The sequence below is a fragment of the Prionailurus viverrinus genome, chromosome A2 (genome assembly GCF_022837055.1).
Source record: "Prionailurus viverrinus isolate Anna chromosome A2, UM_Priviv_1.0, whole genome shotgun sequence".
NCBI classification, from domain to species: Eukaryota; Metazoa; Chordata; class Mammalia; order Carnivora; family Felidae; genus Prionailurus; species Prionailurus viverrinus.
Window position 1 is genome coordinate 77,169,395 of NC_062562.1, and position 15,505 is coordinate 77,184,899.

General features: G+C 45.6%; 1 protein-coding gene across 1 annotated transcript in view; it reads left to right on the plus strand.

Annotated features, from left to right (window-relative positions):
• Positions 1-15,505, plus strand: part of LAMB1 (laminin subunit beta 1) — a 75,643-nt gene that overhangs the window by 58,632 nt on the left and 1,506 nt on the right. Inside the window, exons 24-31 of the mRNA XM_047832471.1 lie at positions 863-1,232; positions 4,057-4,241; positions 5,107-5,348; positions 8,974-9,177; positions 9,816-9,960; positions 11,985-12,192; positions 12,406-12,547; positions 14,844-15,020. Of these exons, the coding sequence (XP_047688427.1) occupies positions 863-1,232; positions 4,057-4,241; positions 5,107-5,348; positions 8,974-9,177; positions 9,816-9,960; positions 11,985-12,192; positions 12,406-12,547; positions 14,844-15,020 (1,673 nt within the window). The remainder of the gene's footprint in view (positions 1-862; positions 1,233-4,056; positions 4,242-5,106; positions 5,349-8,973; positions 9,178-9,815; positions 9,961-11,984; positions 12,193-12,405; positions 12,548-14,843; positions 15,021-15,505) is intronic.

A 15,505-nucleotide genomic window follows, 5' to 3' on the forward strand; every position in this document is an offset into this window, starting at 1 on the left:
GGGTCAGTAGCACACACACCGTGATAAGTAATGTCGGCCAGGCTCCATTAGCCAAGACCACCAACGTTAGTTACCCTTTCCCATTTGGTTCTGGCTGAGATGCCAGCCCTACTGGGCCAGTGAGCAGTTGGGGCTGACTGGTTCCCAGGTCCCTTCTCTGACTTCTGACATCACGAGCCTGCGGTCTCAGTGCTGGGGTGGGCTGGTCGTCACAACGGCAGATATCCACACATTACACTTAGTGGAAAGCCTTTAAACCAGATACTTAGGATTCCTAGGACTTTTTTCTCAATTGAGTTTTCTCGTTATCAGGTTCATTGCATTTCATCGCGTAGTCACCAGTTCTGTGACCAGGTAGGGCGAGGTGTGTTAGCAGGTGTTCATGTCGTCAGGATGCCACCGGAATTGCCTGTGCTGCTGGCATCCGGGGGGGGGAGGGTGTGGGGGGGGGAGTCAGAGTAAGAGGGAGGCAGAGGCAGGCCAGAGGTTAAGAGCGGGTGGGAGTTGTAATGTGCTCAACTGGAATCCGGGCCCGGCCGTTTCCTTGGTGTGAGACTTGGGGCAGGTCCCCCATCCCGTCGGGTTATCGTGAGAGTTCGGTGACAGGCACGTAAACCATTTCTGCGCTGCTGGGTACCATGAGTGTCGACTGGAGAAAAATCAATACTGTCGCTGTAAAGGGGTTAGCGGGTGTCAGGGTAACACGTGCTCCAGGAGGCTGGTCTAGTCTCCACCAGAGCCGTTGGTAAACTGCCCGGTTGACGCCTTCCCGTTGTAACATGACTGAGGATTCTGAATGCCAGGTCTTGTCGCTGAGGTTCATGATCTAGGGGATCATACAGCACTGCTCTTTCCCTCCCAGCCTGTGACTGTGACCCCAGGGGCATCGAGACACCACAGTGTGACCAGTCCACCGGCCGGTGCGTCTGCGTGGAGGGTGTCGAGGGCCCGCGCTGTGACAAATGCACACGTGGGTACTCGGGGGTCTTCCCCGACTGCACTCCCTGCCACCAGTGCTTTGCCGTGTGGGATGTGATCGTCGCCGAGTTGACTAATCGGACCCAGAAGTTCCTGGAGAAAGCCAAGGCCCTGAAGATCAGCGGCGTGATTGGGCCTTACCGGGAGACTGTGGACTCGGTGGAGAAGAAAGTCAATGAGATCAGAGACATCCTGGCCCAGAGCCCAGCCACGGAGCCACTGAAGAACATCGGGGATCTCTTTGAGGAAGCAGAGTAAGTAGTTCCTGAGCCAGAGAAGGCGCCCACGGTAATGTTTCCACTTGGGGAATAAAGGGCAGGCATGCCCGCTGGGTGCCTCCATTGGAAGGTGTGGTTAGTCCCGTGAGTGAAAACAGATGCTGGGCACTGGCTTCCGGGCAGCCTTTACTCCGGGCATGGGGCGAGTGAACATTGACAAAGCGTGTTAGAGCCACTGCCCCCCTTTGTAGCCAGCGCTCCAAGGGAGTAGAATGGCAGGAGCTTTGAGTTCGGAAACCGAGGATCCGTAACGGAGCTGTGGTTTGGTTGCTCGCTGGCTTGAGAACTTGCATGACTCACTTACGCCTGCGTCTCTCTCCTCTCCTGTGGACCAGGGGAGGACAGTACCTTGTCTGTACCTTGCAGCAGAAGACTGATCTGTGAAGTGACCGTGGCATTGCCAAACACACAATGCATACAAGGGGAGGTTTTCTCCTCCCGAGGAGATGGGTTACCCCCGATTCCCAAGCGATCTCCGCAGCTTCACTAGGGCAGTGCTTCCTTCATTTAATTGTAACAAATTCTCTACAGTGAAAAATTCTCTTCTTAGCCCGTCTCTGGGTAACGCTCTCTGCATAGTGTTGATTTTGCCAGTGAGAGCAGAGAGAACTGAGTCGTGCTGAACTTCTGGGGGATCGTTTTTCTGCACGTTTCCTGCTCCCAGACATTGCAACTACTCTTCCACAACGGGCCCCCCAAACAGGGGAACTCTTTCTTTCTTTCTTTCTTTCTTTCTTTCTTTCTTTCTTTCTTTTCTTCCTTTCTTTCTTTCTTATGTTTGTTTATTTTTGAGAGAGCGAGAGACAGCACACCAGCGGGGGAGGGGCAGAGAGAGAGGGAGACACAGAATCTGAACCAGGCTCCAGGCTCTGATCTATCACAGAGCCCGATGCGGGGCTCAAACCCACGAACTGTGAGATCATGACCTGAGCTGGCTGGACACTCAACCAGCTGAGCTCCCCAGGCGCCCCAAGGGGAACTCTTTCGTAGCTGAATCCTTGTACACTGAGGTGACTGTAAGTTATGACAGAACCATAGTAAGATTTTCTGTGTCATGGGACTTGAATCAGCCTGAGAAGACAGATGGGCTTTTCACCTCTGCGCTGTAAACAGCAGCAAGGGAACAGCAGACATGCGCTTAGGCACCTTGTGGGGGGTCCTTCCTAGACCTCCTAGGTTTCAAGTAATGGGTCCTTGATTCCAGGCTGGAGGTCTTGTGTCTGGGACACAGAACGTTCGGAAATGTCTGCTGCAGGGCGATAATGCATTCAGTGAGGGATTTTACCTCATTAAAGAGACGGTGGTGCCCTCAGCCTCCTAACACGTAGCAACAAGCTTGAGAAGGCTGTCGTCCGAGTGCAGGCCACTTAGGACCTGATTCTTGGCCTCAGTCTCCTGCACCTAAGGGAGAACAAAACAATCTGGGTGTCCTTTGAGAGCCTGCCAGAAGAGAGGTTACATTCCTGAAATGGCTCTGTTTCTACCCTCACTATTCATCTAATCAGGTAGATTGTAATCACTCAGGGAAACTGGTTTGATTAATCTTGTGTCAACACAACATCCAAGGACACAGGTCTTAGGATCCAAAGTGGCTGTTATTAAAAAATATACAATGTTAGATTCGATTCCTTTAAAAATTGTAACATTGTAGGAGACCTGGGAAGAAATGAAAGCCTGCTGAGAACCAACACATGAATCAAAGAGCACTGAGAAAAGAAACTATATTATAATTGCCTCAGGAAAAGAAGGTTGAGTTTATAAAATGCAATTTAGCCTACAAATCCTTTTAAGCACTTTTCCTTTGAGTCGGGTCATGATTTTTATCTCCGCTTTAAATAGCATTTTTCTAACGGCCCCCAGCCTTTTGGCCTTTGTACATCTTCCCCATGTTTTATACTGACTCTTACCTCCCTGAGGAGACAGTTATATTCAATTAGGTGACCCAGTAAAGCCCAGAGCTAAGGTCTTCTCAAACATTATGTTCTTTGTGATTATCTATGTACACACACACACACACACACACACACACACACTCTGTATATATAAGTAACATCCAAATAGATGCCTCAGATACAGCTTTGGAGATGTGACAAACGGAAGAGAATACAGTTGGGTTTAGATTCCAAATGAAAGATTGTGAAAGCTAAATGTGTTTCCAAGTCCATTCTGGGAGATAACTACCTTATTTCTTACGGAAGATAAAAGGGTTGCTTGTCGGTGGACGAGGAGGCTCCTTTGATGGGACCTTGCTAAGGTGGAATGTACGGAGAGCTCATGTGGGTGGCTCTTTGTCTTCCTGGTGGCTGTGGGGCTTCCTCTCTGCATGTCTCATCTTGAAGGGGATCCCTGAGGTTTGGAGAAGAGCCTTTCTGGCAGGTGGCTGGGAGGCACAATTCTACACTGGCGTCAGTTAGGTCTTTTGAGCTGTGGGGTTGTGTGGGCTTGCAGCCTGCCCACATACAGGGCAGGAACTCCATGCTCTGGACCTTTGCTCAGAAGACAGCAGGTGTTCGGAATCCCTCTTCCGATGCATCCACCACAACGCTGCTGATTGGCGCTTCTAGGCTTTTCTTCCAGGTCTTCGAAGAAAGGAAAATTGGTGGATTTGATACAGCTTCCTAATGTTGAAGAGAATAAAACTAGTACTTGGAAGTAAATAGTTAACAAAGTACTGAGTTGGTTTGAAGTGACAGAGTAATGGGGACAGTATTTGTAGAAAATGTTAAAAAAAAAAAAAATGAGACTTCAGAATTCCCCTTTGGTTGCTTTTACTTCCAGAAACGTACCCTTCTCTTTACAGGAAATTAACCAAAGATGTTACAGACAAGATGGCTCAAGTAGAAGTGAAATTGTCTGACACAGCTTCCCAAAGCAACAGCACGGCCAGAGAACTAGATTCTCTACAGACAGAAGCAGAAAGCCTAGACAACACAGTGAAAGAGCTTGCTGAGCAGTTGGAATTTATCAAAAACTCAGATATTCGGGGTGAGCATTTTTTGTGCCAATGTGCAATCCTGGACAACAGGAATTAACCCCCTCTGTCTAACCTTTTACTACAGCACTTTGAGAGTAAAAGTTAATGCTTTCTAGTAATTTTAAAGCTTTTTCTCATTGAGTCTCTGGCACAAGTAAGGATTACAGTCCCCATTTACAAATGTGGGAGCCGGGGCACAGAGAGACAAAGGGAGACGCCATGGAGTGAGCAGCAGTCATCGTGTGTGAGAATGGCATCCCTTTCCAGGCTTTTTTCAGTGAATGGTTTAACCTCCTTGGCTTTTCTTGGAAATGGGCTCTTCTGAATAGTTAGGAAATTAAATTGGTACTTCAGCAAATTCTTTTATATTCAAGAATGTTGCCTGTTCAGGGAACAGTTTCTGCAGTGTTAGATAGCACTGACCATCCTGTTGTACGCACGATCATTTATTTTTCTGGCTAGGTCCTTAAAGCCAAAACATGCCATGCTGTTTTACATATGTAATACTAGTCATTTGAGTGGATCTAAATAGTCAAATGACGAAGAAAAGATTAAAATATATCTGGACGTGTGATCTGCAGGCTGCCTGACACCACTAGCTATTGAGAAAGAACTGGAAAGTTGCCTGTATCCAGACATCTGCATGATTGACTTGATTTGTCATCCAGATGTTTGGCCAGAAATAGCTGTTAATAGGACAAAGTGTAGCCATTGCTCAGGAGAGGAAAGTTCCAGGTCTTTGTAAAGATTTTGGTCCTTGAGTTTTAAAACAAAACCATACAGTAAACTGAGGGCTGGAAGACACCAAATACAGGCATCCCTTACGGGCACGAGGACGAGAGGTTTAACCGCGGGTCATTTCATTTGATGCCCTAGGCGCCTTGGATAGCATCACCAAGTATTTCCAGATGTCTCTAGAGGCAGAGGAGAGGGTGAACGCCTCCACCACAGATTCCAACAGCACTGTGGACCAGTCGACTCTCACTCGGGACAGAGTAGAAGAGTTGTTGTTGGAACGAGAATCCCAGTTCAGGGAAAAACAAGAGGAACAGGCCCGCCTTCTGGATGAACTGGCAGGCAAACTACAGAGTCTAGACCTTTCAGCCGTTGCCGAGATGGTAAGGTTTTGAGGGTCTGGTCTCCAGGCTCTGATGCAAATTAGGAAGGAAACCCACCCTGTGTTGTCAGTCGTACTGTTCATTTTGCAAATGAACCAGCGGGAGTGAACCTGGCCTCAGGTCTCTGGACCCCCTATGGGTATCCACCTTCAAGCCAGATAAAAACAAGAGTGGGTGCCTTTCCAACCTTCCCCCACGTCCAGCTAGCCGGTTCCTCTGTGATACAAAGAATCAAGACTCCTTTCCCAGACTGTTAAATTGAATCTACGGCCATACCACCCTGAACCCGCCCGATCTCATCTGATCTCGGAAGCTAAGCAGGGTCGAGCCTGGTTAGTACTTGGATAGGACACCAGACTGTTAAATTGAATCGGTGACTTCTTACTCAGATTGTAACCTTTTTTAAACTGTAGACATTTTTTTTTTCACATAGTTCTTTATTATTTTTTTTGAAGGTTTATTCATTTTCAAGAGACAGCGGGGGAGGGGCAGAGAGGGAGGGAGACACAGAATCCGAAGCAGGCTCCACGCTCTGAGCTGTCAGCACAGAACCCGACATGGGGCTCGAACTCACGAGCTGCGAGGTCGGACATGTAACCAACTGAGCCACCCAGGCGCTCCCTTTTTCACGTAGTTCTAATTCCAAATGCAAACTCCTTCACAGTGGAGCCATTCAAGAATATTTGGGGGCGGGGGGGTGGTGGGGCTTCTTCAAAAAAGTTAAAGGAGCAAAAGAATTTTTTCCCTGGGTGTAAATTAAAAATGTTCCTTTGTTCCAGTAACTTTACCTGGTGAAGATTAACCTTGAGACCAACCTCGAAAGTAGATTCATTTCCCAGAAGCTTTTAAAAAGTAACTCCGGAGCCAAATGAAATTGAGGAGTGAGTTTAATGAAAATCTGGCAGAGGGCCAAAAAAAGCCAAACTCTGCCTGTTTTCTTCCTCTTGCTTCTTTACCATTTTTCATGGAAGGATACCTATTGGGAGAATTTGGAGCGTATTGTTTATAGGCTCAGGCTTGTGCTCTCTTAGCTTAGGAACAGTAGAAAGCAGGAGGCAGGTGGTGCACAGACCGCGAACGGTTCAGGCTTCCTTACGATTTGGTTTTAGTGCAAGTCCCTTCCCTCCTGGCCTCCTCACCTTCCCCCCATCTCGCTGTCTCTGAAATTGGCAAAAACACGCTGTCATGACTGCATTGTGCCCAATGTAATGGATGCCTACAAGGTGATAGATTATTAAGCGTCATAGCATTTAGTGGAAAGAGGGATTAAGGCGGATCACCCCTGTCGTGGCTTATTAGAAAAATTGAGGCCCAGGGGCGCCTGGGTGGCACAGTCGGTTAAGCGTCTGACTTCAGCCAGGTCACGATCTCGTGGTCCGTGAGTTCGAGCCCCATCAGGCTCTGGGCTGATGGCTCAGAGCCTGGAGCCTGTTTCCGATTCTGTGTCTCCCTCTCTCTCTGCCCCTCCCCTGTTCATGCTCTGTCTCTCTCTGTCCCAAAAATAAATAAACGTTGAAAAAAAAAAATTAAAAAAAAAAAGAAAAATCGAGGCCCAGAGCAACGTGTAAACTTCACAGGGCACAAAGTCACTACATATAGGCGTGAAATGCCAATTCTCTCTTTCCTTCCAGGATTGAGTCCTACGTTACAAATTCTAGTAAAAACCAGTAATCACAGATAAAATCTCCGCAAACTAAAATGAAAGCAGCTGATCATGCTAAAGGAGGTTTGCTTGTTGCAACAGGTGTCTAGGAAGGGAGGGCGTGAAGGGTCCCTTGCCTGATCAGGCCATACGAATGGGGGCCCTTCCTGGTACCTGCTTTTCCATTGGGTGAACTGCCCAGGGATGAGCTGGCTTCTGTTCGCTCACTGCAGGTATTTAATTCTCCTATGAGATCTCCCTTTACAGGCTCCATACTGGTATTTCTTGGGTAGAGAGGTTTTTGTCCCTTTGTGTTTTTTGAGTACCTTCAGTTCTTTGTTTTTGCATCTGGTTTTTTTCCTGCTTGCAGGGTTGAAATAGAACAGATCTCCTAGGGTGTCGTCAGGTTGTTTTTAGAAGGCCTCCCTGAGGCCTTCTGCTTCTCTTCTTGATTACGGCTCATGTTCTCCTACGGCAATGCAGAATAAACTGTTTTCTGAAGCTTTTTATGTTCTGTAAGCCAGCTACATGAAAGACTATTTTTTTTAAGTATTTATTTTTGAGAGAGAGAGAGCACAAGTGGGGGGGGGGGGCGGTGCAGAGAGAGAGAGAAATACAGAATCTGAAGCAGGCTCCCGATGCGGGGCTCGAACCCACAGACCGTGAGATCATGACCTGAGCTGAAGTAGGTAGGACGCTTAACTGACGGAACCAGCCAGGTGCCCCAAAACTATTTGTTAATTTGAGATCTAATGGGATTAGAAGTACCAGAAAATTATTAGTCTAAGGAGTTGACTATTCAAAACCTTTATTTCTTAAAAAGAATACCTTCCTTGTTTGGGATCATTACCTGCTTCTCACTGCCTCTTTTCTTTTTTTTTTTTTTATTTTTTTTATTTTTTTTAATTTTTTTTTTTTCAACATTTTTTATTTATTTTTGGGACAGAGAGAGACAGAGCACGAATGGGGGAGGGGTAGAGAGAGAGGGAGACACAGAATCGGAAACAGGCTCCAGGCTCTGAGCCATCAGCCCAGAGCCCGACGCGGGGCTTGAACTCACAGACGGCGAGATCGTGACCTGGCTGAAGTCGGACGCTTAACCGACTGCGCCACCCAGGCGCCCCCTCACTGCCTCTTTTCAATATGAGAGGACGGTTCTGCAGTTTGCTCCCTGCTCAGCCTTTCCCATCACACAGCAGACTTGCAATTTATCAGTGTGCATGTGCATGCAGTGGCCAGGCCCTGATCCTTGGAAGTTTCTGGTAGGTAAGGAAGAGGAGAAGTCTGGGGACAGAGGATTATGGGGGGTTGCTTTTTGTAAAAGTGAAATCCACCTTTGCCCCTACTGTTTTCCTCTCACGTCTGGAATGTTCCCCCACTTGCCCTGCTCAAACCCCACCAGACAGCAAGGACATCCTTCCCCAACTACAGCTGCAGCCATCAGTAGTCTCTCCTCTGTCTGCTTTCCTTCTTCCTGACAGTACCTGACCTATTCTTGGCTGTTTTATGCACAGTGAGCCTGTCTTCCCAAGATTTGAAGGTACTAAAAGGCCAGATAATGGGCCTTTTATGTCACCCTATTGACCAAAACAGACCAGATGCCAGGTCTAAAAAAGTTTGCCAATACCTCTTGCTTGTGTTAATCCAATGGTCTAGGATCAAGGGGAAGCATTCTTTGGCTCCCATGTTGGGCAGATTTCAACTTGACCCAGCAGATAACATTTGCGCCCCACACAGCGCCCATATGCTATTCCAGTTCATCAGGGCAGGAGGTATTGACGAAGCGTCCTAAGTTTTCATGGCTTCCCTGGCCATGATTCCTGAGCTCTCGGCTCCTCTCCCCATCCTGAACATTGTGTTCTCCAGCACCCTTGCTGAGGACCACCTACATGCTCTCTGGGGCCCCCCGGGCCACCCAGGCCCTGCACAGCTGTTGCAGACTCCCTCTCTGAAGGCCCGTGCCTGCCTCTTGGCTCGTTGCAGACCTGTGGGACGCCTCCGGGGGCCTCTTGTTCCGAGACCGAGTGTGGCGGCCCGAACTGCAGGACTGACGAAGGAGAGAAGAAGTGTGGGGGACCCGGCTGCGGCGGCCTGGTCACGGTCGCCCACAGTGCCTGGCAGAAAGCCATGGACTTTGACCGCGATGTCCTGAGCGCCCTGGCCGAGGTGGAGCAGCTCTCCAAGATGGTAATTAGGCCGACGGCCCTGGCGTTTGCTCGCAGTGACCGACTGGAGGAGGATCGGGAGGGGAGAAATCGGTTCTAAATGGTAAAATGAAAAGCGAGTGTCACCATCAAATAGGAAAGTTCAAGTTTTTGTGAGGTCAGGGAAATGCACGAGGCGGTTTTGTTCAGAGATGATTTAGGAACGTGCTTTCTCCTCCTGACTGGAATCTGAGATAATTCTGTTACTGACCAGGGGGCCAGGCTTCTGAATACATTCAGCTGTGCTGTAAAAATCTCATCCCGAGCAACGAACTGAGCATTGATTTTTCCAAAGTGACAAAGTTAACTGAAATATTTATATTGGTACCCCAAAAAAAATATTTTATAGGCCACCAGATGTTCTGGAGGAGTTAAACACATTAGAACAAATGTTTATACCCTAGCCCTGTCTGTAGAAGACTATCGTGTAGCAATCTGTATACTGAGTACTTCCAGCCTCTATGGGGATACACTGCGGTTGAATGAAAAGACATTTGTTTCTAAAAGCCCGGATTCCAAATGCATAGTTTCTCAGCATCATTTTCTGGACCATTTATAGTATTCTGGTCTGCTTTAGAAAGAGTGAAGCTGTTCCCTGGGTAATTTATTCCTCCTATTTAGGTCTCTGAAGCGAAACTGAGGGCAGACGAGGCAAAACAAAATGCTCAGGATGTTCTGCAGAAAACCAATGCCACCAAAGAAAAAGTGGACAAGAGCAATGAGGACCTGAGAAATCTGATCAAGCAAATCCGAAACTTTTTGACCCGTAAGGAGTTATTTTCATTTTACTTTTAGATATTTCTTCCTATCTTGGAATATAAAAACTGGTTTTATTTACTTTTTTTAACTTTTGCCAGGCTTCTATAAGCCATTTTTAAAAAATGTTTATTTTTGAGAGAGAGAAAGAGTGCAGGTGCACGAGCAGGGGAGGGGCAGAGAGAGAGGTGGGGACAGAGGACCTGAAGCAGGCTCTGTGCTGAGAACCCAGCGCAGGGCTGGAACCCACAACCCAAACCATGAGACCGTGACCTGAGCTAAAGTTGGACACCTACCTGGCTGAGCCACAGCACCCCTAAAAACTGTTTTCTAAGAGTCTGTGTTTGAGAGACCAGGATTCAGGTCTGCGTTTTAGATAACATCAATTTCTGCTTGGGAATAAAAAGTAACATTTCCCAAACCAAAACAAAGTTCATGTTAAGAAATGTTGGCATTTCTTAAGCTTATGTGCACGTAAGTAATCTCTGATGTTGTGCAGACACAGATGGGAAACCCAAGTAGGAAATCGGGAATTCAAACCCATAGTGTGAGAACTGAATTTGGAATCTGTTCTAGATTACATAGAATGTCACTAGATCCTTAGAATAGTGGCTTATTTTGACATTGCCTGCAAAGCGTTGTAATCCTGTCATTTACAGGATCTTGTATTTATGGTTAGCTCTATCCCTTAGTGTTGTATCTAGAGGAAGAAAATCTCTAGAATTGGTGGTTCAGCGCATGTTTCTGGTCAACCATCTAAGTGTTACTAGTAAGGAAGGTTTTGGCTTCTAGTTACACAAAACTTTTAAGTGAAATGGACTTAATCAATAGAGATGCATATTATATCACATAACAAGTTCAGTAGTAGGATAGCTCCATGGTTCTGGGACCCAGGGAGTAAGAATATCAGGTTTGCTGTCAGGCCGGCTCCTCCTGGTTACAAGGTGGCTGCCAAAATTTCAGACTTCACGTAAATACTCAATAATATCTAATGGAAGGAGACCCCACCTATTCCCATTGTACCTTTTTTAAAGGGAGGAAATCTTCCCCAGAAGCTGTGAGCAGTCCTCTCCATAATCTCACTGGCCAGAAATGCATCCCATGCCGATGCAGAAATGTCACTGGCAAACAGAATGGGATTACCCTAACTGGCATGCCAATCTGCATTTAACTCTTGAGTTGCTAGGTTTACCTTACCTTAGAGGTAGGTGCCTGAACAAAATCAGTATTCTGTTAGCAGCAAAATGGGGAATAAGAAAGGAGCCAGTGATATCCTACGGGTATCTTATGAAACATCCTGTGGAAGCCATCGCTTGATCAAATATTTTCCTGTGCTCAAATCCTTAGGGGGTCCATTTTTATATTAACAGTGAAAAAGAAAATCAAAAAACCTTCAATCAGTGACCTATTTAAAGCTTAACCTCTTGAGCATTTTTTCGACCACCTTTCACATTTGACATTTGAAATCCTTTGGCTTCTTTGATAATACACAATCTGATTCCCTTGCTTCTCTGACTGGATTTTCCCCTTTTTGGTAATTTCTAAAATCCAGGTCATTTGTACAAGGAATATGAGTTCCTTACATCTGCATTTATAATAGTGTCCTAGCTATTCTTCCAACCCCGACTAAAAGTTTTCATTGCCTTTTAGAATCAAGTCCCAGGTGTACATCCTGGGGTCCTCTTTTCTGTAATCAGGACCATTCACTCTGTTTGACTTTCACATGACCTGCTCAGCCCATACAGTCTCTCCAGCCAAAGATGTCCCTCTCTCTCCTTCCAAATGCTATTATCCTTCAAAACTTGATCAGTTCCTCATCCCCCACGAAGACTTTCCTTTCTCAGCCTACGGGCAAATTCTAGTAGTTAACTTTTCCATGTGTAACTACTCAACGAGACTAGAAGTTCTTAAACAGACTATGTGTATGTCTTGATGTCGCCCCAGAATGCTCTTCACCTGGTGGGTGACCAGAAGTGACTAAGTTAACCATCTGTGACTTTCACCTCTTTATGGGGACATCTTTGCTTTTGACAGAGGATAGTGCTGATTTGGACAGCATTGAAGCAGTTGCTAATGAAGTGCTGAAAATGGAAATGCCCAGCACCCCAGAGCAGTTACAGAACTTGACAGAAGACATTCGGGAGCGAGTTGAAAGCCTTTCTCAAGTAGAGGTTATTCTACAGCAAAGCGCTGCTGACATTGCCAGAGCGGAGATGTTGCTAGAAGAAGCTAAAAGAGCCAGGTATCTGAAGACGTTGTGGCATTTAGGGGGTTTATTTTGTGTATCTAGCAGGGAGTAAAAGGGATTTCTTCAACCAGTGAAATTTCTAAGTGTGACCTGTATGAGTCCCTCTGATTGATTCCAAAAAGGCTGTTCTTGGAAAGAAAGGTAGTATTTTTAAATGCCCCGAGAGGAAGTACTTTTTCACATAGATTGTCTCATTCTTTTCCTCAGCAAAAGTGCAACCGATGTTAAAGTCACTGCAGACATGGTCAAGGAGGCTCTGGAGGAAGCAGAAAAGGCCCAGATTGCAGCAGAGAAAGCAATTAAACAAGCAGATGAAGACATCCAGGGAACCCAGAACCTGCTGACTTCGGTAAGATCCTTGCTGTACGTGGGAGAAAACAGGCACATAAACCCTATCAAAGTGCATTTGACAGTTCCATGAAAACCATTACAACTAAAGGATTCCTCTAATTTACATAAATCTGAACTACTCCCTCAGCACAGATGCTAAAAGTGTTTTCAGAGGGGAAAAAAAGACCCTGAAGACACTAGAACACGAGGGCCCCCTTTACGTTCACCCCTACAGAAAGCCTAAGGAAGATAGTGTATATTTTTGTCTCCTGTTCAAGGACTCTATTTAGTAGTATGAAGGATAGTATTAATTTCCAAATTTAGTTTTAGAAAACTCATTCTGCTATAAAGCAGCCCAAAAGTAACCTACATACTTAAGACCAGGATCTCAAAATTGATGAGGTGGGGGGCATCTGAATGGCTTAGTCAGTTAAGCATCTGGTATCAGCTCAGGTCATGATCTCACAATCCGTGGGTTTGAGCCCCACATCAAGCTCTGTGCTGACAGCTCAGAGCCTGGAGCCTGCTTCGGATTTTGTCTCTCCCTATCTCACACTCTTTCTCTCTCTCTCCCTCTAAATAAACATTAAAAAAAATGTTTTAATGGATGGAGGAAAAAGTGGACTCAGGTGATCCTTACACATCTTCTCAGAATATATTTTGAAATTAGATGCTATTAGTCAGCCCTTCTCAAGCCAACAACCCATAATGTTTAAAACCTAGGAGGTGGTTTTTCAACCTGCTTTTCTTACCATTGGTTGATACAAACCTTTCTTCCCCTACTCTATTGTTCTTGAGACTCGACAGTTCCTTCAGCCACATTTCCTTCTTAATTTTGAGTAAACAAAAGGCCCTTTCTTCAGGCCACTTGTTCAAATGTAGAAAAAAATTATGACACTTTCCCACCAGACCATGTTCTCTTTGATTATTCTGACTTTTCTCTCTCTAGGGTTTTTCAAATTTCTCACTGTGCTGTTATCATTTTAATGAACTTTAATTTAGGTGACTTGATAAAAAAAAAATTACTAAGTTTGGAAAAGCCAAATGAGAAATATAGGATTTAATCAAATCATACGTGGGATATTTGGCTTGATGATGTAAGTGAAAACTGGTTTTGTTTTTCTGGGGTCCCTGGGGGACAGGAAGCACTTTAGGGTAAGAATAAGAAAGAAAAAGCAACTCTAAACTATGCTATTAATGAAAGGTTGTCAAAAACTATTCACTCCTTCAAAACTATAGAGCTTATTCTCTAAGAACTATACTCTAAGAATACTTTTATGTTAATTAATAGGTGAGCTTTTAGGTTAAGAATCATTTGGCATGAAATACCTACAAATTTTACCATGTATCCACAGTGACTCCTTAGTTTAGTTATGACACTGTTATTATTCAGACCTAATTCTATGGTGCTCCGTGAAATTGGTTCTTCAGTCATGGGTCAGACTACTTACTTGGGCTAGCTGTTAAAAATTGATGTTCATTGATTATTCTTTGAAAACTGATCACATGTGGACCCTCACCAGTTACCCAAATAGATTTTCCTAAATGACTTTGAGTATTTATAGGTTCCAGCTGTCACTTCCCCAGACTACATGACCTCTCACGGTCCTATAGTAACTTTTCAGTTTTCAGAAACATCCCTGGTCTGCCTTACCTGAAAACACTCAACTTTCCAGGTAGTTGCTGAAGACCCATGACCTCCACTAGAGTTTAATAAATTTTAATATTTATTTTGTGAGAGCACACGTGGGAGCAGGGGAGGGGCAGAAAGAGGGGGACAGAGGATCCAAAGCAGGCTCTGTACTGACAGCAGAGAGTTCGGGGGGGGGGGGGGTGCTCAAACTCATGAACTGTGAGATCATGACCTAAGCGGAGTCAGACGCTTAACTGACTGAGCCACCCGGGTGCCCCTTGGAGTTTAATATTTAGGGCTGACAGGAAAAACTAAAGGTGACTTGGGAGTACTCATTTTCCCACCCACAGTAATTTGGAAATTTATGTGGCAATCCTTTCCCTCACATCTGCTTATTTGTGAACATTGTTTTGCCAAAGTTTGCAGGTGTCCTTAAAATGCTTTCTCAACACATCAAGCTGTCTGGGGGTGGTTCAGTGAAGAATTTTACATTAATTGCAGCCTAGATCATCAGAATTAAGAATAAAGATGGGCACTTTATATAAGCTTTCCTGAAATTATATTTTCCTTTCGGTCTAAAGTGAAAGGCAGAGTGGCCTTTTAATCTTCCTGTAAACTCGTATTCATAGCATGTCCTACCGCTTACTGATGGCTTGCTGGGTGACTGACATTGTACTTGTAGATTGAGTCGGAAACAGCGGCTTCGGAGGAGAACTTGCTCAACGCCTCCCAGCGCATCAGCGAGCTTGAGAGGAATGTGGAAGAACTGAAACGGAAGGCTGCCCAGAACTCTGGGGAGGCAGAATATATTGAGAAAGTAGTATACACCGTGAAACAAAGTGCGGATGATGTGAAGAAGGTAAGTAAATCCTTGTGACTTCACAGCTGTGTTTTGTAAAGGAGCAATGAGCCTCCTCAACCGCCTTCCCTGGGATTAGTAAGGGATGTGGACCTAAGAGTTACTTATCAGAAACATCCCAAGTGACCGGTTTTGAAACAACAGTCTTTAGAGACACAGATGGAAAGGGTGGGAGTGGATATGGAAGTGTCCAGTAAGCATGACCTAAGCCCTCATATCCAAACTTGGATAAGGGTGCAGAAAAATGAAAGTAACTTGGGGGCGGGGGGGGGGGGAGTCTTTTATTTATTTAACTGTTTGATTTAGAGAGAGAGAATCCCAAGCAAGCTCCACGCCGTCAGTGCAGGGCCTGACACAGGGCTCAGTATCACAAACTGTGTGAGATCATGACCTGAGCTGAAATCAACCGACTGAGCCATGCAGGAGGCGCCGCAGGGGCAGAAGTCTTAAAACCGGCGTACTGAGCTTGTACGTGATGGCGTAAT